Here is a 22837-nt window from a genome sequence, read left to right as displayed (position 1 = left end):
GAGTTCTGAACACTGTTTTGGGAAGGGCTCATTTAATTTACTCACTATGTCCCACTCCCTGTACACATTCAGTACCCCAGAGAGGGAGACTTACCAGCATGAACAGCCAATAAAAGACCCTAATTAATCGCTATGAAATCTATCAGTAAGTCATGACTACTGGTTAACTATTTAATAAATTACAATTAACTTACCACACAATGCCTTTGCACTACTTTCATATAGCAAGGGCTATAAATTAAATACTCATATTTTATATATTAAAAATATACTACAAATGTGGGAGAATATATCCAAGGTTAATATTATCTTCGGAAAGATGATTAAAGATCTACCATTTAAAAAATCTCTCCTAAAACCTACTTGTTATTCAGTTCTTATCCAACCAGATTGTACTTCACCCACTCATTTATTAGCTTAATGATTTATTCATTTAACAAACATTTACTGGATATCTGCTGAGCCAAGTCGGTGGTACATGCTGAGAACAAATTTGTAAACTAGAGAAACAAATTCCCTAGATTTATATAGTTTATGTTCTCCATTCTCATTCTGAGAAACTGAAATACTTTATTTTAGCTCATACAAAGTATTACAATTTCAACATCAGAAAGCATCCTGTCCAATAAGGGTTCATTACATAGTATTTCTATAAATGAAATACTAGAATGGTTTTGAGTTCAATTAGAAAATATGATGTACATTACTGAAAAGGTTAAGAGAATTATAAAATAAAACTGTGTGTAGTTTCAGCAATAAAATTTTTAAAAGAATCCAAAAAAACAAGGATAGTGTAAGAAGCCTCTGAGACAACATCCAGTGTTCCAATGTTCTCAACACAGGGGTACCAGAAAGAGAGGAGAGAGAACAAGAAATTGAAAAACTACTTGAAAAAAAGGATGACAGAAAATTTCCCTAACTTTGTGAAGGAAACAGAAATACAAGTCCAGGAAATGCAGAGTCCCAAACAAGATGAACCCATAAAGGCCCACACCAACACACATCATAATTAAAATGCAAAAGATTAAAGACAAAGAGAGAACATTAAAAGCAGCAAGAAGAAAGCAGTTAGTTACCTACAAGGGAGCTCCCATAAGACTATAAGCTGATTGCGCAACAGAAACTTTGCAGGCCAAAAGGGACTGGCAATAAGTAGTCAAAGTGATAAAAAGCAAGGACCTATAACCAAGATTGCTCTATAAATATACACACAAAGCTATCATTTAGAATTGAAGGACCAATAAAGAACTGCTCAGGTGAATTACACCAACCGATATTACCATATTTTGCAACATATAATGCACTTCTACATCCTATGTGCATTATACATGGGATTATCATGCCCATATTATATAATCACTACACCCATGTATATAATGCTCATCCCTAATTTCCCTAAAAATTTTGGGCAAAAAAGTGCACATTATACAGAGCAAAATACAGTATATGAAATGTAAGAAGACAAAAAAGATTAAAAATATGGCAATAAATACATATATATCAACAGTCAAATCTAAAAAATAAAATAAACAAACAAGAAGAACAGAAACAGTCTCATAGCTGAAGAGAACATTTTGACAGTTGCCAGATGGGAGAGGGGTTGAGGGATGGGATCCCTCAGTGAATCCAGTGAAGGGATCCAGAAGTACAGATTGGCAGTTACAGAACAGTCACAGGGATGTAAAATGCAGCATAGGGAATACAGTCAATAATATTCCAATAACTATGTATGGTGTCAGGTGGGTGTGAGATTTATCAGGATGATCACTAAGTTATGTAATGTCTAATCACTATACACCTGAAACTAATATAATAATGAATGTCAACTGTAACTGGAAAATGATTTAAAAATGGAAAATATAAAATAAAATATTACATACCCTTTGACTCAGAAATCACACTCCTAGGAATTTATTTCATATAAATTAAAACATCATAAATATAAGAATATGCACATGTACAGATATATACTACAATACTGTGCATAGTGGCAAAACAAACAAATAAAAAACCCAAACCAGAGTAAATATAAATACCTATCAATAGAGTAATGGTTAAAAAAATAACACCCCACTATGGACTATTATAACATCATTAAAAGAGATTTGCACATGCAGTGTTGAAACAAACAAAAAAAGATGTAGAGTCATTTATGTAACATCCACTCCAATTTGTAAAACAAAATTCTTCACATATATACATATAATATATGTGTATATAATGGTATCTATGGCATATCCATAGAGACCATGGGAAAAAATACAGACAGACATGCGTGAGTGAATGAGTGAGCGGGAGTCACGTGGACATGTGTTCTGTAACTGGGAGGTATCTCAGTTAATTCTGGCTGCTGTAATAAAATGCCACAGACCGGGGGGCTCAGAAACAGAAATTTAGTTCTCACAGTTCTGGAGGCTGGGAAGTCTATGATCCAGGTACTACATGGTTGGTGTCGGACCAGAGCCTGCTTCCTGGTACACAGACAGTTGTCTTTTCCCTCTAACCTCACGTGGCAGAGTAACAGAGATCTCCCTGGGCCCCTTTTATAATGACGGCTCTGCCCCCATGTCCTAATGATATCCCAAAGGCCCATCTCCAAACACTGTCACACCAGGGAAGAGGTTTCTGCATATGGCTTTTGAGAGGACACAACCATTCAGTCTGTAGCTGGTGGCTTTGTTGGCAGGGTGGTGGTGGAACTGGTTAAAGGAAGAAGACAAACCAAAAAGTAGAAGTAGGGGGTGGCGGGACGCACCTAAAATTACTCCAGTGCTTTGTTAAAATACTGTTTCTGTAAGGTGTATGTGTAAATGTGCATGTCCTTATGTATGTATGTAGAGAGAGCAAAAAAGAAGAATAATAAAATATGTTATTACACATAAACATCGAATTTTATTACACCAAACTTAAATACCCAAAATTTTTCATTTTAAATTTTGATTGAAAACCTTTCTAAAACTTATCACACTTCTAAAACTTATCCCTGCTTTCTTACATAAGCTCTAGTAATCACAAACTTTGTGTTTTACTCATAATTTGACACCAATACGGTACAATGGGAAAAAGCAGGTGTACTGCATGGCAGGCCTTTGTGCAACCAGCTTTACCACTTATTCATCTGATGGTGCCAGGCAAGTCCTCTCGCCTTTCCAAGCCTCAGTCTCCTCATCTGTTATATGGAAATAGCATTAGTGAAAACTAACACAGTGTGCTCAATAAAAACAATTCTCATTATTAACTTCAGGAACTGTAACATGGATACACGGTTGGGTAAAGGAGTAACTGTTTATACACAGAAGAGGTAAGCTGGCTGTGCTTTCTAACTTAATCAGTCTCTCTTTACAGCTGGAATATTTCTCCCCACCCTCCTTTTATGTGAAGTAGTGAGAGAGGGCTGCTTGCAAATTCAAACAGCAACTGCAAAGGTAGGACAGTAGCTAATATGATTTACCACACAGTTATATTCTAGAATCAAAGAGTAAATCACAAACAGAGCAAACGATCAGCTTTCACTTCTTCTTGCTGTCAACGTATCTACCTTACCAGTAATCCTTTTAATTCCCCTTCTAATTTATTAACACATTGTATGCGGGAAACGTATTTATACATTTTACGTTGACTGGTAGTAGAGTGCGCAATAAAAACTACCCACAAACAATGTGTTAACAATGAGCACCCAGACACTGGTTTAAGAGCCTAGTCTCTACTACGAGCAGAGGAGTGCATGCGTTTTAGTACATAAATGTTGCGACATATTCTGCTTCCAGCTGGGTACTTAGCTATATTCTGTGTAACTGCAGTTGCTACTTCGGGAGAGATCATTAGGAGGGGAGATAACTCTCCCCACACCCAGAAGTTAGTTATCACATCCAAAATTTAAAGGTTGTAGACAGTTACACCCTTATATATCTAATCTCATCTGTTTTCTAATATCATCCTAAGAATACTTTATCTGACATAAGCATTCCCTTTTAAAATTAAAATTTTATAGCAGAAAGTATTTTCTATCAAAGTGGGGGAAGCAATTTTCTTCCAGACAGCCAGACCAGAAAAATCTGTATCAGGAATAAAGTCACAAAATCCTGAAATCTCATCAGATGTTACATGGAAGGCAGTGGCAGAAAAGAGAAGAGGCAGCTAAAGGTTCACAAATCTGATTGCATTTTTAACACTTTTTAGATGATGGCCTAAAATTTTTTTACAACTCCGGTCAAGATGGAGGCCTAGGTAAAAACACTTCACCTTCTCGCACAACCACAGAAAGACTTAAAACTACACCTCAAAACAAATAACACCCAGAACCATAAAAAAATCAAGCTGTATGAAAGTCCAACAACCAAGGGTTTAAAGAAGCCATACTCATCCAGATGGGTAGGAGGGGCAGAGGCCAGCAGAGAGGCACAGGGACATGGCGTGGCACAGAGAGGTGGCAGCAGTGGAACCCATGTCCACTCATCGTGGGTAAAAATCAGGAGGGACACTTGGGAGTGAGTAATCCCAGCTCCAGGTCAGATCACACAGCCCAGGGTTCCAGCGCCAGGAAGGAACTGTCATATTTTCAGAAGACTACGCTTAATGGGCCTGCACAGACCCGAGCCTCTAGGATTTAGCACCAGGGCAGCATCTGGAAGGGTGTCAATTAACAGGGCAAATGCCAGGCAAACCTCCAGAAGTCAGGTAGTGGCACTGTCCTCTCCCCAAGCCCTACCCTCACACAGAGCCACAAAGTGGTAAGCAGGTTGCCCTGCCCTGGCATTTAGCTAAGGCTCTGCCCCAGACAATTTACAGGTGCCTTTTCTACAATAGGCCATGCTACTAAAACAGGGAGTCAAAGCAGCTCTACCTGATACACAGAAACAAACACAGGGAGGCTGCCAAGTTGAGACAAAAAAAAAAAAGAGCTAAATGAAAGAATAGAACAAACCCCCAGAAAAAGAACTAAATGAAATGGAGATAACCAACCTATAATAAAATGCAGAGTTCAAAACACTGGTGATCAGGATGCTCAAAGAACTCACTTGAGTGCAGCAACAAAATAAAAAAGACCCAGGAAAAAAGAAAATTACACTAAATAAAATTTTAAAAATCTACAGGGAACCAACAGTACAGGGAATGAAGCCAGGATTCAAACAGATGATTGGGAACATAAGGAAGAAATAAACATTCAACAAGAACAGCAAGAAGAGAAAAGAATTTTAAAAAACAAAGATAGTATAAGGTGCCTCCGGGACATCTCCAAGCGTACCAACATCTGAATCATAGAAGGAGAAGAAAAACAAGGAATTGAAAACTTACTGTGTTTGAAAAAATAATGAAAGAAAACTTCCCTAGTTTGATGAAAGAAACAGACATTTAAGTCCAAGAATCACAAAGAGTCCCAAACAAGTCGGACCCAAAGAGAACCATGCCAAGACACATCATAATTAAAATGACAAAGGTTAAAGATAAAGAGAGTCTTAAAAGCAGCAAGAGAAAAGTAAAGTTACCTACAAATGAGTTCTCATAAGACTGTCAGCTGATTTCTCGAAGGAAACTTTGCAGGCAAGAAGGGACTGACAAGAATTATTCAAAGTCATGAAAAGCAAGCACCTACGTCCTAGAAATACTCTATCCAGAGAAGCTATCATTTAGAATGGAAGGGCAGATAGAGTGCTTCCCAAACAAGGTAAATCTAAAAGAGTTCATTGTCACCAAGCCATTATTACATGAAATGTTAAAGGGACTTACTTAAGAAAAAAAAGAAGAATATCAAAACTATGAACATTAAAATGGCAACAAATGCACAAGTATCAACAAATGAGTCTAAAAAAAAACCAAAGTAAACAAGCAGAACAGGAACAGAATCACAGACATGGAGAGCATCTGGAGAAGTATCAGCTGGAGGGGGGAAGGAGAGAATGGGGGAAAAGGTGCAGGGATTAAGAAGCATAAATGGTAGGTACAAAATAGATAGGGGGAGGTTAAGAATAGTATAGGAAATGGAGAAGCCAAAGAACCTGTACACACGACCCATGGACATGAACTAAGGGGGGTGATTGCTGGAGGGAAGGTGGGTACCAGGCAGAGGTGGACTAAGGGGAAAAAATTGGAACAACTGTAACAGCACAATCAATAACATATATTTTTAAAAAACTTTTTCACAACTCTCATTTTGCCAGATGTAAACCAAAAGTCAGAGCATCAAAACCCTGGATGGTTCTCTGTAACCTGAAAAACAGTTCAATTTGCAGATAATAAATACTTAATACATATGATATACATTGTGATGGGTGAATATGATGACTGATAACATAAGAATTCTAGCCTAAAGGAGAAAAGAGAATTGGACAATGAAGAACTAATCATAACAGTGGAAGAGCTCAATACATACTCGTTATTAATTGCACAGGTGGTGTAGGAGGACTTGATGTAAGGACACACAGTGTAAAAAATTATAAAGCAGTAAGAGGTACTGGTTGAGAACATGGGCTCCAGAGCTAGACTGTCTGGGTTTGAATACAGGCTAATACTAGTTGTGTGACCTTGAATAAGCAACTGAATTGCTTTCTGCCTCAATTTCTTCATCTGTAAATAGGAACAGGGATAGTTTTTACCACACAGGGTTGTAGTGAGAATTAAGAGGCTTAATTAATGTAAAGCACTTAGAATAATTCCTGGCACAAAGTAAATACTCAATAAAAAATAGCCATTAATTGCATGGAAGAAAAACTGGTAGTAGGGAGATTAGTTAGGAGGTCAGGAAATAGCCCAGGAAAATAGAGATGAGAACAAATACAAGTGCGCTCACTTGGGGTGCCTGAAATGCTGATAATACCACTAGACAAATACAATACAACAGCGGAGCGGGGGTGGGGGCAAGGAAGAGGAAAATTAAGCAAATAAGCATAGCTCTCAGCCTGTTAAGGCTGAGGATCCCACAGAGCATGAAAGCACCAATATAAATGTCTAATGGTCATTGGGTGGGGGGGACATCAAAAATCCAAAAAAGAGATAGGAACCAGAGACACGGATCTGAGGGTCATTAACATGGGATGCGCTAGTTGAAGCTGTGGCCATGGAAGCAAGCACTCGGGGAAAGGGACACAGAAGAGTCCTCGGACCCACAGACGAGGGCTCTGGGACCACAGTAGGCTCCACAGGAACTCCGACAAAACTGAGGGCTGTTGGTAAGATAGAAAGAAGGGGGAGAATATACCCATATGAAATAACCCCCTCTTTCAAGAAGTTTTCAATGTCATTAGGCAGAAAGAACACACACACATTAAACAGCTTTTATCGTGACTGTTGAGGATTAATAAAAGCAACTCTAAAAGCAGAGGTAGTAGATATTAGAAGGGCAGGAAAGAAAAATCGTGAACGCAGGAAAAGCCGGTGGTGACATAAAAAGGAACACCGGCACAAAGGAGAAAGGCCATTCTAAGATGGGGGAGCGAAGGGGAAGGGGAAAACTATTATTTATTGAATGTTAACTATATGCCAGTAACTGGAGTAGGATCTTTCAAGTATTTTGCTACATATAATTGTCATAAAGTTCCCCTGAGACAAACATTATCCTCATTTCACAAGAGCAGTTTGAGGCGTACCAAAGTTAAGTTCTTTGCCCAAGGTCTTGCATCTAGTTATGGGCACATGACAATTTTACAGCTGGGTCCTCAGCGGAGGGCCCATAACTTCCCCACCATACTTTCACTTACTAAAACTAACTAAAGTAGGATGAGTCAAAAGGGGGTGGAAATAATAAAAATTACACCAGAAGAAAAGCAGAACTGTTCTTATTTCATACAATAGGGCTACCTTTTGAGGAAGCAGGAAAGGAAAAAAATGGGTTTTTAAACATCAAAACTACTCTTTCAGTCTCAGAGAACAGGCAGGGTTACAGACACCTCCCTGCTATCAGCCATCCCCCGGGTCTATCCCCCACTGCTTCGAGGTTGGAATTCTAAACTGCACACCTGACCATGTCATCCTGCCCCCCCTTAAATCTTTCAATAACTCTCTATCACTGACAGGATAAAAAAAAAATCAACAGAACCAAAAGGTAAAAGCTATTTAATAAACCTAGAAACTCATTAACCTATTGTAGAAGGAATAATAGAAAAAGTTCTCACCTCAAAACTATGAAAATAAATTTCAAATGCCAGTTAAAGGGCAACATCGACACCTTGTGGTGAAGATAAAGCGGCTCTTAATTAAATGCCTGCTCACATGAAAACTAACCCTTAATCCAGCAATTTCTAAGGGTTAAAGAAGCAAAATTTTAATTATCATCATATACACTGAAAGCAAACTTAGAAAGAGCTGCTATTACTTTGACAACTAAAATTAGCTTAAATTCTTAACTATTGGTGAAAAACATGAATAAAACATGAAGTCACTGTTTTCCTAGAAAATGGTACAACAGATCCATCTGAAGGAGTTTTAATGCCCTGGTCTTAGGTGCTCCAAAACTCTTGCCTTAGTCAAGATTCCCTATTTTCACCATGGCCAGGTGGTCCAGTTGATTAGAGCATTGTCCCAATATGCTAAGGTTGCAGGTTCGATCCCAGGTCAGGGCACATACAGGAAGCAACCAATAAATGCATAAATAAGTGGAACAACAAATTTATATTTTTTTCTGTCTCTCCCCTCCTTTCTCTAGCTCTCAAAAAAAATCAATAAAAATGTTTTAAAAATGTTTTAAGTGAAAGTTATTAACTAGAACACACACTTGAAAAACAGAATCAAGCAACCTGGAATCTAATCCTGACTCCAAAGGGCACCTAGAATTTTGTGGAGTTAAAAGTAATATTAAAGAATTCTGACTCTGACTCTGTATGTTTTCACATAAAATTACAGATCAAGAAACAACAATTTCACAAACCAAGGAAAGGATCAGGAAAAGAAGTGTTTTTAACATTATTCTCATCCAGGAACAGAGCTGCCTGATTTAAAGAGGGGAAAACTATGAACAAATCTGATGGGCATGAAACTGTTTCCCAGAAAGCACTTTACATATATCGGCAAGAACTGTGGGAAAAGAAGAGCTTTTGATTGAGCAGAAAATGATGGTTACTCTTTATTAATGCCTGAGAGAATTTTCAGAGAAAGTTGCATTTTACTCATTAACTTGGACAAGCACAATCTGAACTTTCTAGTTTCAGAGTAACTCTCTGGGTTCTGGTAATTTGGTTGACAAACTTGATCTGGTTCAGAAAAGTATACCTGCGTTAGCAGCTATAAATGATTCACACAATGGTGAAGAGAAGGCCACTGTTAACAGGGCACTTCAAACTGTTGGCATGTCTGAGGAAACCAAAAGGCCCCCTAGAAATGAAACCCCTAAGAGACATATCATTGCAAGATCAATGGTACATAACTGAACAGCCACCAAATTAACCTGATGATTTTGCATTTTGGAAGGGCTCTTACAATTTTCAGAAAATTTTCTCTGTCATCATGCTATGTGCATCATAACCACCAACCTAGGAAAGTAAGTTACTCTGTGAAAAGGATCTACAAAAGAAGCTTGTCTTAATACCAACCTCCAGCCTGGCTACTACTTGCTGTGTGCCCTCAGATAAATAAATCACTTAACACCTCTTGTTCAGCTTCTACACTCATGTGTAAACACAAAAAGTTTCTAAGAGAATGAGATTATAAATGTGAAAATGCTTGTAAATTACATATATTTTTAACTTCACTGCTTCCACCTTTTAGAAGAATCAAAGAGGTTAAATGAATTGGATAAATCTGGGATAACTAAAGGCAGGGTCAGGTTAATCAAAGCATTCTCTGTTCTCCCCTGTTGCTGCCCGGATACCCACACTCCTCTTCGGCTCCCAGGCTCCCGTGTCACGGCAGAGCTGCCGGTACGCCCTGAATCTCTCTTCCCCTAGTTTTTCATGGTGCTGCCTTTCCCAACTCCTCTGCTCACTGACCTTGATTCCTTTCTCTTTGAATTCTAATGATTTCTCTAATAAGATTGCAGAATCTCATACCTGAAAAATATCTTTAAAATAATAGTATTTATACTCTCATTTTACCATGAAAATAAGTCAAGAATATTAGTGGCTTACTCATATTTCAAACTATTTCTGTACACTCTTCCTTCCCATACTTAAAACTTAATGTAGTCCCAAAAATATAAGTTATATATTTTGACATATTCTGTTTTCTCTACCATCGATTACTAATCCTGTTCACTATGTTACATAGCCTAAGAATTCAAAGTGAAAATACCTCTCAGATAAGACTCAAAAGTCATCAAATGTGTATGGCTATTTTAGTTGAAATCCTTGTCTCTTAAGAGCAATTTATACAGTCCATGTGACCAAACTCTCTATCATCATGTATAATAAAATTCAAGATTTGCAAAGGAAAGGCCATTTCATAATGTTTATAAAACAAATCACCATCCAATTGGAGAAGAGGCCAGGCGTCCTTCTGGACTCTTCCTCTAGTAGATACATAAAGGCTGTCTAATGGTCTGAAATTTATGATGTGTTATGTAAACATTAGAAAAATACTGCCAAAATCAAATTTCAATGAACCATCTGTGTGAGGAGGGTGAACATAGGTTGAGTGTCACTGTTAACTTTATTTTGAATTGCATTTATTTTGGTAACCTTCCTCTTGGGAAAATGTCTGAGATGATCTACCACACTGAAAATTAAAACCAAATTTTAAAATCTCTCAAAATTAAGCCCAGACATTATTAAAATACAGAGCTGACGCAGTTAAGCCTCTGAGCATGAGATTCGTGCAAAGCTCCTTTGCCTTCCCAAACATGATTCTTTTAAAAGATGAACAGCAGGTCAAAACTCTAAGCCATGTCTGGGGTATCGGGGGGCTTTTCTAATAATGCTGTAGTTGTTAAAGTTCCGATAAGTCTAAGTTTTGTACCTCTGCTGGCTGCGCTTTATAGTGTAGAACACCGGAAACGGCTTGTGTCCCTGTTTTAAGATCACTCTCTCCCACTGTCCAAAGAAAGGAAATGACTTTCCAAAGGCTTTGTGAAAGAGATACACTTAAATCACTGTAGCTACAAAATTTATGAAGCTCTCACTAAAAAATGCTAAGCCTGAATAACAGCGTCTAAAGCTCCCATACATTTCCTCACACTGAAATGTCACAAACTCAAAATGAGGAAGATTCTTTAGAAGATGCAGGAGGACTCTAAAAAGTTTCTTACCGCAACAAAGAGAAAACATCGTAAGAATTGCGCACACAGTTCTGATCCACCTGAAGAAGCACATTCTTCTGAGCGCTTGAATAACCCTAAAAAATTAATTAACAAATTAATCAAACTGAAAAAGAATAAAATAGGTGCACAATTGTCTTTTTAAAATTATGATTTATAAAACACTTCAGTAAATTCAAATTGCTAAGAGATTAAAAAATACAACTTCCATATAGCTAAAGTTTAACATCTTAGTCAAGTGAACTCAAAATAAATTTCCTCTAGTATTTTCCCACAGAAACAATGTTTCACATTTTGTAGTGAACTTCCCACAGAAGCCCCATAAATCTTCTTAACACGTGACTGAAGAAGAGTATTAATAATTATATTTCAAGTAGGCCCAGCCATCACATGTAATGATTTTGTGGGGACAGGGCATTCCAAGTTCCAATTAAGAACACCAGAAACAAACATTTCCACTTAGTAGTACAAGGATGGTGAGAGCAAGGGTATTTCTAGAGAGAACTTGGCACAATCCATAAGAATAATAGAACAGGTATCTGCCATAGACAAAGTAAATAGTAGTTTAAAAAAAAAGGACTCTGGACGTAGACCACCTGATTACAATGTAAGCCCTTAATACACCAAGCTCAAGACTCAGAGCTCAAGGCTCTGTAGCCTTGAGCAAGGCATCAAGGCATTCTTAGTTTAACCTTGACCTCCTCATCTGTACTATGGAGAGGATATTATCTACTTCACAAATGGGTGTGGGAATCAAAAGACTAATAAGCTAAATGTTTACATTTGAAAAGTAAAAGATATGTAATAAGCATTATGTAAATGTTGGCTATAATGCTAGTATAAGAATTTTTTAAAATTATATTACTACTGACATTAAAATGTTATTAACCCACATTACCTCAAAAAAAGATAATTAGGAGAATATGATGAACAACCTTATGCTATCAAGTTTGACAACTGAGGTGAATTAGACAACTGCTTGAGAAAAAGTACAGCCCTGGTAGGATTGCTCAGGGGTTAGAGGGTCGCCCCAATACGCCAAGGCTGCAAATTTGATATCTAGTCAGGGCACATGCAAGAAGCAACCCGTGAATGCACAAATAAATGGAACAACAAACCCCTCCCTCCCTCCCTCTAAAATCAATCAATAAAAATATAAATTAATAAAAAGAAAAATACAACATGCCAAAATTGATAATGAAACAATATCTGAATAACCCTATATCCATTGTTAAGTGAATAATTTGAAGAGCTACCTACAAAAAAGTCTAGGTCCAGATGGTTTCACTGACAAATTCTACCAAGCATTAAGAAATAATACCAATTTAATACAAACTCGTTCATAAAATAGAGGAAAGGGAACAATTTTCAACTCATAAGACTGGCATTATTGATACTAAAACTTGCCAAAGATTTCTCTCTCTGTCTCTCTCAAACACACAATTACAGACCAATATCCCTCATGAACAGAGACACAAAAATCCTTGGCAAAATATTAGCAAATTGAACCACCAATATATTCTAAGAATAAAATAGTAACATATCATTATTGACTGAATTTATTCTAGAAATGTAAAGTTGGTTTAGCATTTAAAAATCAATTCAATAAACATATGAAACAATCATTATAAATTTATCTTGATGACCACATAATTATGAAGATGTAATCTGTGACAACAGTGCCACAAAGGGGAACAGAGCTACATAGAAGAAAAGGTTTTATATAATATTAAAACTAAGTTGATATTAATTTGAACTAGATTGCTATATCATAAGATATTCGTGTAATCTCTAGGACAACCACTAAGAAAATAACAAAAAAATGCACAGTAAAGGAAATAAGAAAGGAATCAAAATGTTACATGAGAAAATGTGTAACACAAAAAAGGGTAGTGATGTCGAAAATGAGAAACAGAAAAGTGGCAGAACTTCCGTATCTGCAATTGCATTAAGTGTAAGTGGATTAGACACTCCATTTAAAAGGCAGAGGTTGGCAGAATGAATTTTTTAAAGTGGTCCATTATATGCTATCTACAAGAGATGCACTGTAGAACCAAAAATACAAATAGGCTGAAAATTAAAGAATAAAGAAATATTCAGTGTAAGCACTAACCAAAAGAGAGCTAGAGCAGCTATACTAATATCAAACAAATACTTTAAGATAAAATGTTATAAGACACAAAAAGAACATTATATAATTTTTTAAAAGCCTCAAGAAGGTATAAATGATTATAAATATATATGCACCTAAAATATAACAAAATATATTTAAAGCAAAAACTGTCAAAACTAAAGTGGGAAATACTTGAAGATATCAAAATCCCACTTTCAACAGTGGGAAGCACAGCCATACAGAGACACACAAGGAAACAGAAGACACGAACAATACTATAAATCAACTAGACCCAAGAGACACACATGAAACGTTCTATCCAACGACAGCCATATACACATTCTTCTCAAGTGCAAATCGAACATTCTCCAGGATAAACCATCTGTTCAGCCACAACACACATTTCCATAAATTTTTAAACATTGAAATCATACAACATATCTTCTCTGACCACAGTGGAATGAAAACTGGAAATCAGTAACAGAACAGTTTAGAAAAAACCACCAACTGCAAAGTAAACAACACACTATTAAACAACCAGTGGGTCAAAAAACAAATCACAGGGTAAACTATTAAATACTTTGAGATGAATAAGAATGAAAACACAGTATGTCAAAACATATGGAGTGCAGTATAAAATGTTCTGAGTAAAATTTATAGCTGCAAATATCTACATAAAAAAAAAGAAAGAGCTGAAATCAATAACCTAACCTTCTATCTTAAGGAACTAGAAAAAGAATAAACTAAACCTAAAACAAGAAAGAAGGATATATAGGGCAGAGATCCATGAAATAGAAAATACAAAAACAACAGAGAAAATCAACAAAACCAAAAGTTAGTTCTTTGGAAAGATCAACAGAATGGACAAACTTTAAGCTAGTCTGACCAAGGAAAAAAGAGAGAAGATTCAAATCACTAAAATCAGGAGTGAAAATGGCAACATTATCACCAACCTTACAGAAATAAAAAGTATTACATAAGAGCCTTATGTCCAATTGTATGCCTAACAAATCAGACAACCTAAATAAAATGGAAACTCCTAGGAATACCAAAATGGCTCAAGAAGAAACAGAGTCTTGGCAGGCCTACAAACCATCTTTTGAGTTTAGCTAAGCTACTCCATGGTACTGCTGCCTCAGAGTGGATTTGGCTTGGGCCAGCAGCCTGCAAGGACCTTAAACTGACAGTAGTCCCCTTGGGGAAGGACATCCATTGATAGAAATCCACAGAATTAGGAGCAAATGTAAGTGACCAAACAGTATCCCCTGCTACCAGCACCTGCACGCCTTATGTGCCCCTTAAATAAAAATCCCCAAGGAGACTATCCAAAACCCTGCTCTTTTGGTTTGAATTGACCAACCCGGCCCTAACCCAAGAATCACAAATGAAGTGAGTGCACTCCACCCACAGACCCTAATAAAGGTATGCAACAAGGGGCTGCCTCTGCCTCCTGCCTCGACTTCCCCATGTGGCTCTTTGAGGCATGTCCTGTAATTCTTCTAGGACCTGTGGCTTTAATAAACTTCCCCATTTCAGTTTCTCTTGTAGCCTGTTGTTGCACCATGGCTCACCATCTGGCGCCCTGTGCTTCACTCAACAAATGTTAATTTAACAAAGTCATAATACAAGTTAAACAGGTTGACTCTGTAATCATAAAAATCCCAGCAGAGAAAAGACCAGAACCCATATGATTTGACTGGTGACTTCTACCAATCATATTTAAAAAATAGTAACACCAGTCCTTCTCAAAGTCTGCCCTAAAATGGAAGAGAAATACTTTTTATTTCATTCTGTGAGACCAGTATTACCCTAATACCAAAGCCAGACAATATTACAAGAAAATTATAGACCAATATCTCTTATGAATGTAGATGCAAAAATCTTCAAGAAAATACTAGCAAAGATAATTGAACAGAATATTAAAAGGTATGTAACATTTGGTCCAGCAATTCTACTTCTGGGTTTATACCAGAACAATGCAAAGATTCCAAGAGATATTTTTTCATACATGTTTATAGCAACATTATTCACACTAGTCAAGGGGCTAGAGGCAACCCAAGTGCCCATCAACAGAGGAATTGATAGATAAAATGGGTATATTCATACAATAGAATATTCTTTAGCCTTACAAAAGAAGAAAATTCTATGGATGACTCCTGGGGACATTATGTTAAGTAAAGGAAGCCAGTGACAGAAAGCAAACTACTTTGTGATTCCACTTATATAAGTACCTGGTGGAGGCAAATTCACAGAAACAGTAGAAAGGTGAGTGCCAGGGGGTTGGGGAAGGGGAAGATGGGAACCCAGAGTTTAATGGGTAGAGAGTTTTAGTTTTATAAGATGATAAGAGTTCTGGAGATGGATGGTGGTGATGCTTGCACAACAATGTGAACATACTTAATGCCACTAAACGGTACACTTAAAATGGTTAGGATGGTAAATATTATACAGTATGTACATTTTGCCACAATTAAAAATAATTTTTTGCCCTGACTGGTGTGGCTCAGTGGATTGAGCACCAGCCTATGAACCAAAAGGTTGCTGGTTCAATTCCCAGTCAGGGCACATGCCTGGGTTGCAGGCCAGCAGGTCTCCAGTAGGGGGCATGTGAGGCAACCACACATTGATGTTTCTGTCCCTCTCTTTCTCCCTCCCTTCTCCACTGTCTAAAAATAAATAAATAAAATCTTTTTTAAATGCTTTAAAAATAATTTTTTAAAGGGTTATACACCAGGAACAAGTGGAATTTATCCAAGGTATGTAAGAGTGGTTCAATAAACAACAATTAATCAATGTAATACACCACCTGGAGGATTCTTGCTTCCCTATTTCAAGACTTATTACAAAATAACAGTGATCAAAAGTGTGGCACTGACATAAAGACAGACGCAAAGATAACTGGAATAGAATTGAGAATTCAGAAATTAACTCATACATCTATACTCAATTATTTTCAACAAAGGTACCAAGACTATTCAGTGGGGAAAGAATATTTTCAACAATGATGCTGAAACAACTGGATAGCCATTTGCAAAAGAGTATGTGGTGAGTTCACCCTTAACACTGCATACAAAAACTACCTAAAAATAAATCAAAGGCTAATTGTAAGAGCTAAAAACATAAAATAATTAGAAGAAAACATAGGAGTACGTCTACATAATCTGGAGTTTGTCCGTGGATTCTTAGATATAACACCAAAAGCATGAGCAACCAAAGAAATGACAGATAATTGAACATCAAAATTAAAAACTTTTTATGTAAAGAACACTATAAAGAAAGTGCAAAAACAACCCACATTTGGGAGAAAATGTTTGCAAATCATGTATCTGATAGAAGTCTAATATCCAGAACACATAAAGAACTCTGAAAACTCAACACCAATACAACAAACAACCCAATGTAAAAAGGGGCAAAGGCCGTGGCCAGTGTGGCTCAGGTGGTTGGAGCGCAGTCCCATAGACCAAAAGGTCGCAGGTTCAGTTCCTGGTCAGGGTACATGGCTGTGTGTTCAGTCCCCCAATCAGGTTTCTCTTTCACATCGTTGTTTTTCTCCCTCTCTCCCCCTCCCTTCTCTCTCTCTCTCTCTAAAATCAATAAGCATGTCCTCAGGTGAGGATTAAAAACACAAAAGGGGGGAAGGACTTAGAGACATCTCTCAAAAAAACATACACAAATAGTCAAAAAGCACATGAAAAGATATCCAACGTCACTGGGGAAATGCAAATCAAAACCACACACTACTTTACACTCACTAGAATGGGGGCATGGTGGGGGGTGGATGGATAGAATTTTTAAATTATGAAAAAAAACAAAATAACTGTTGGCAAGGATTAGAACCAGTATTGTACATTGTTCATTGCTGGGGATGTAAAATGGTCAGCCTCTGTAGAAAAAATGTTTGGCAATTCCTCAAAAAAAGTGAACAAGATTACTATATGGCCCAGCAATTCCACTCCTAGGTATATACCCCAAAAAATTGAAAACAGGTACTTAAATATTTGTACACAAATGTACAGAGCTGCACCATTCAAAATAGCCAAAAGGTAAAAACAACCCAAATATTCATCAGTTGATGAATGGATAAATAAAATGTGGCATATTCATACAATGAGATATTACTCAGCCATAAAAAGGAAACAAGTATTGACATGGTACAAGTGGATGCACCTCAAAAACATTCTGCTAAGTAAAAGGAGCCCAACGCAAAAGGTTACATATTGTATGATTCCGTTCATATGCAATATTCAGAACAGGTAAATCTGCAGAAACAGAAGCAGAGGTGTGTTTGCCAAGGGCTAGGGAGGGCAAAACGGACAGTGAATATTTAATGGGTATGGGCATTTCTTTTGGGGTGATAAAAACACTATGCAACTTGACAGGTAGTGGTTGCATAACATTATGAACATACCAATGTAACTAAATTGTACACTTTAAAATGGTTAACTTTATGTTATGCGAATTTCACCTAAATTTGTTTTAATAAAGAAAGATGGCTATGAAATAATGCACACAGTGTGAGGGCAGATGCAGAGAAACAGAACAGAGACAAGAGACAGATTAGTCCTATGAACCAGCTACAAAATCCAAAATAATAAAAGACACTACAAGTAGATTTAAGATTCTCAGGAGAAATGATTAATGACATCCTACTTAACTTTTATTTTATGCAAAAAGCTGCCAAACATTTTTTCCCATCAAAAACTCATCTACATCCATAACACACAACTAAAAGCAATACATTACAGCAGGGAAAGAGAGCTCAAATGAAAGGTTTTACTCCACTCTGCCTGTCATGGAAGTGAAAAAAACCATTTAACTCCTCTAGGCTTCAGTTTCACTATAAAATGAGATGAGACTACTACTAATAAAAAATAATATTAAAATGACAGTAACAGATACAAGGGAAACATTTATGAGCATTTACAGTATGCAAGGCAAGTGTTGTTTTCCATGTTAATTTTAATACTTAAATGCTAATATGTTGAAGGTTAACATACTTAATAGTCACATTACGATGTGAAATAGATGCTATTATTATCCCCACTTTAAAGGTGAGGAAACTGAGCCACGAAGAGGATTAAGCAGAAGAGCCGTGCAGTCTGGCTCCACAGCCCATGTTCTTAATGACCACGCTGTACTTGATCTCCAAGACCTTTCCCGGTTCTAAAATTCTGGGTCCATGTACATTTAAGGCAACTTAAGGACATTATTAAACCCTTCTGCTTCAGCCGCCACTTAGCAATTATCATTCTTGAAATGCGCTAAGCGCCTTGCTCTGAATGGCTTCTGGCTCCACCAGATGTGCAGCCCCCACAGACCCTGATGAAGGGCTGTAATGGAAAGACACGGCTCATTTGTATCTGGTTATCTGTGTGAGATACTGCCAAGTGCCAAAGAGCCCAGAGCAGATTTACATGTCACTCAGAGTTCTTCTGAAGCCAGGCCTACCCATTCTTTTTCACAGCAGGTCTGAGTGCGTGCCTATGAAACCGTTCGAGGAACCAGACGTTCACATATCCAGTGAGCAGGAGCAATTCTAGGCAGACGATCACATGTGTTTCTGTGTCAGCAGTCAACAAACTTTCCCAGGCCATGGCCAGGTAGTGAATATTTTAGGCTTTGCGAGCCACATGTCATCTCTGTCACATACTCTTTGTGTTCCCCTCTGACTTCTTTACAAACATAAAAACCATTCTTAGCTTGCTGGCCAGACAAAAACATATGGCCTGTAGTTTGCTTACCCCTATACTAAATTACTAAATGAGACATCTTTTTTCAAAATTTATTTATTGATTTTAAAGACAGAGAGGAAGGGAGAGAGAGAAACATTGATATGAGAAACATTGACCAGTTGCCTCCCATACACGCCCCAACAGGGGACTGAACCCACAACCTAGGCATGTGCCCTGACCAGGAATCGAACCCTTCTGTCCACAGAACAGTGCTCCAACCAACTGAGCAAAGCAACCAGGGCACCTTTGAAAAGGTGTTACTGTGCATTTTGAGTTTTTAATTGCTATGGAAGTCATAAGACTGTTCTTAATTTTATTAAAACTATAAAAATTATACTGAAGTAATCCAGTTGACAGGATAAAGCAAACAGTGTTATACATTTATATATATGTATAACATATATATAAGCAAACAGTATTAAAACATTTTAGTGTTTACTAAACACCTAATACACAGAGTATATTAGTATACTCTGTCTTATATTAGTATACTCTGTGTATTATAAGCTAGTATAAAAGTATACAAGCCCGTATACTATAAAGTACACAGCCCTGTTAAGTTTCCAAGTGTAGTAAAAATGCAAAGGTGCCATAAGAAAGAGTAAAAATAAAAGCTACAGGAGTCCTAATATGGTAACGATTCCATCTAGTAGAAGCAAGAACAACAAAGATCACAACCAGTGGAAGTATTTGGGATAGACTGAGACATGCTAATGAGCTGAAGGACAGTGAATTAAAGTCCCACAAAGACCGAATACCTTTGGCCAAAGCATGACAATAGGAAAACACAAACTGTATTTAAAGAAAATTAAATAGTGGTGCAATTTGTTCAACATCAGTGATATGAAAATTACCTGGAACCCTGAAGAGGGAAACTGTGAGAGATAGAACTGAAAAATTAGGTTAAGCTTTGGCCATGTACCTCAGTAGGTTAGAGCATCATCTCAATACACCAAGGTTGCAGGTTCAAGCCCTGGTCAGGGCACATATAAGAAGCAACAAGGAATGCAGGGACAAATGGAATAACAAATTCTCCCCCCCTCCTCATTCTCTCTCTCTCTCTCAAAAATCAATAAATAAAAACAATTAGGTTGCGAGGACCAGGCTCAGAAACCCTTGGGTACCATGCTAAAAACCCAAGACAACCTTTGGTGAATAAGGACTCATGAAAGTTTTCTGACAGTGTTAATGATCAGACCTACATTTAAGGAAGGTTACTCTGGTAATAACAAATATAAATTGGAGAAGGCAGAATGCCCAAAGACCAGTTAGGAGGCTATTCTAAAAATCCACACTAACTAGGGGTAATGTAAGCTCCAACTATGAAAACAGAGAGAGGGAGTGAAGATGGAAACAGAGCTAGAACCACAAGAACTGCACCACCAGTCACCAACTGAACTTAGGCTGCCGGAGAGAAGGAGATCAGGTCAGAGACTTGTACACATCGAGCAGACAATGAGAAGTTACTCCAGACAACCAAAATGAAAGTGTGCTTTAGGAAGACTGATTAGGCAGTGGTGAGTATGGCAGAGTGGATACAAAGAGACCGGAGTCCATGGGCCAGCCAGGAAACTAATGCGGTAATCGGCCCTCTAGGGATGCCGGTCTGAGCTTGGATTATGGCAGTGGAGATGGAAAAGTGGCCACGGATATAAGTTATTTCAAAAAAGGACTCAAAAGAGTCGAGTGACTGAATCGAGTGGATAAAAGAAATCAATCAAATCTAACTATAAGATTTGAGACCTGGATAAATGGGAAAACAGTTCATAAAGATGTGGAAAATTGGAAGGGAAAGCAAACCTGGAGAGAAAAATAGAGTTCCATTTTAAGTATAATAATTTACAAATGACAGGTGTCTATGCAGAAATGGTCAAAACAACTTTCAAAAAGAGAACTAGAATTTTGAGTAACAAGCCATACAACTAATGACAACCCAGTAACATATCCCAATAGAATTTTTAATGATCTGCTGCTACAGAAGCTTCATCCACCAAATAGTTATTAAATCATTACCATATGCTAGGCACAGTACTAAGCACTAGGGATAAACTACACAGTTTACATTCTAATAAAAAAGAGAGATGAGCAGATGGGCGGTCAGAATGTAATAGGATAACAGTCAGTCATGAGGAAAATGAAATGCAAAGCGCTGTGAAGAGCGAGAGGGGTATCCAAACTGGACTTAGGGGGTATTCTCAGAAAGCCACTCTACGGAAATAGGATCTAAGCTAAAACTGAGATGGGTCAGTTTTAGCATAAGGAAATATTGTGGGTGGGGTACTTAGAAATCAGGCACCAGATCACACCAGCAAGACCTTATCAGCCATTCCTTAATTACTCAGAAATGATCTGAATAAAGGTACAGGACCAGCATTTTAGAAAGATAAACCTGGCTATCAAGAACCAGGAAAGAAGTAATATTTACCAAGCATCATCAGAAGTGATTCAAAGAAGGGATTATTTTTCCTTTTTGTTGAGTTTATTGGGGTGACACTGGTAAACAGAATTACACAGGTTTCCGGTGCACAGTTCTACCACACATCATTGTACACTGTGTTGTGTGTTCACCACCCCAAGTCAAGTCTCCGCCCATCACCATTCAATAGCCCATCCCCTACTTCACTTCTCCAACCTGCTTCCTCCCAGCAATCACCACTCTTGCCTGTGTCCGAGAGTTTTTTCTTTATTTAAAAATTTTTTTTGCTGAATTCCTCCACCTCACGGGGTACGGTGGGGGGAGGGGGGGGCGTGTACCTAGCCGCTCGCCCATGAAGAAGTGGTTGTTAAAAAGAGGGAGGGGTGCAGGACGACTTCCTGTTCTCACTTGAGAAAGTGGATGGATAGCAGTACCGTTCACTGAATTAAGGAACACAACAGAAAGAGGGGTTTTTGAAAGGGAGGGGAATTGAGCTCAGTCTGGGAGCTACAGAGTATTGTGACTCTGAAACATCCCAGCATTTTGACACAAGTCTGGACATACGGAAACACAGACCGCAGATTGCAGACCGGGAGGAGCCTGAATCATCCAGATACAACACTAATGATAAGACAAAAGGCCCAAGTGGAAGCCTAAGGACAGTCATTTAAGGGCTCCACTGAAAGCCTCCCCTAGCAGACCTGTCAGTCTTCTATATGTTATTCTTAAAACTGTAAGTAAGCTTTGTAAACAGTCCTTCTACTAACTTAAGTAGACTCAGAAATTACGATAGGCAAGAAAAAAACAATGGCTCATTCTACTACTTGAACACATTTTCAAATGCAACGCATATACTTTTTTAAAGCATAGTATTTATTTGTACAACTAGTCCTAAAATAGCTACCTGATGAATCAATAGACAGCCTGTGTTCCTATGTGTATATGTTTATCTGAACATTAATAGACTTTTAAGTGTCAGCCAAGTTAAAACTGAGGAAAATTGTGCAAGTATCTCTGTCGAGCACCTTCCAGCCTTGGACACCCTCTGCCTCTGCTCTGTGACGAAGCCCAGATGCTGAGCTGTTAAGGAGGAGAGGCAAGACCTCTTCTCAGACGCTGCACTGGAGCTAAAAATGTACATTCCCCCTGATTTGGTCAAGGCTTGAGACAACAGAAGATGTTTTCCTCTCCCTCAATACAGTGAGAAACAATGAGAAGAACAGTGTTAGAAGAACAGTGTTAGAATAATGAGAAGCAAAGGTATATAGATCCTGAAAACAAAACCAATTTCTTTTAATTTTTAATTCCAATCAACAGAGATAAATAGATTCTTGATCATACACCAGTGTTTAAAACAACCCTCAAAAAAGAAACACAATCATAGTCACAAACTACAA

General features: G+C 37.7%; 1 protein-coding gene across 2 annotated transcripts in view; it reads right to left on the bottom strand.

The window, feature by feature from the left end:
- Nucleotides 1-22837, bottom strand: part of UVRAG (UV radiation resistance associated) — a 292940-nt gene that overhangs the window by 197944 nt on the left and 72159 nt on the right. For both annotated transcript variants that reach the window (XM_045818150.1, XM_045818151.1), the window contains one exon: nucleotides 11171-11256. In XM_045818150.1, coding sequence (XP_045674106.1) covers nucleotides 11171-11256 — 86 coding nt within the window. The remainder of the gene's footprint in view (nucleotides 1-11170; nucleotides 11257-22837) is intronic.

The sequence above is a fragment of the Phyllostomus hastatus genome, unplaced genomic scaffold, assembly GCF_019186645.2.
Source record: "Phyllostomus hastatus isolate PE091 unplaced genomic scaffold, TTU_PhHast_1.1 phas_scaffold_317, whole genome shotgun sequence".
NCBI classification, from domain to species: Eukaryota; Metazoa; Chordata; class Mammalia; order Chiroptera; family Phyllostomidae; genus Phyllostomus; species Phyllostomus hastatus.
The sequence above is the reverse complement of the archived record's forward strand: the minus strand, read 5'-3'. Positions and strand labels throughout refer to the sequence as shown.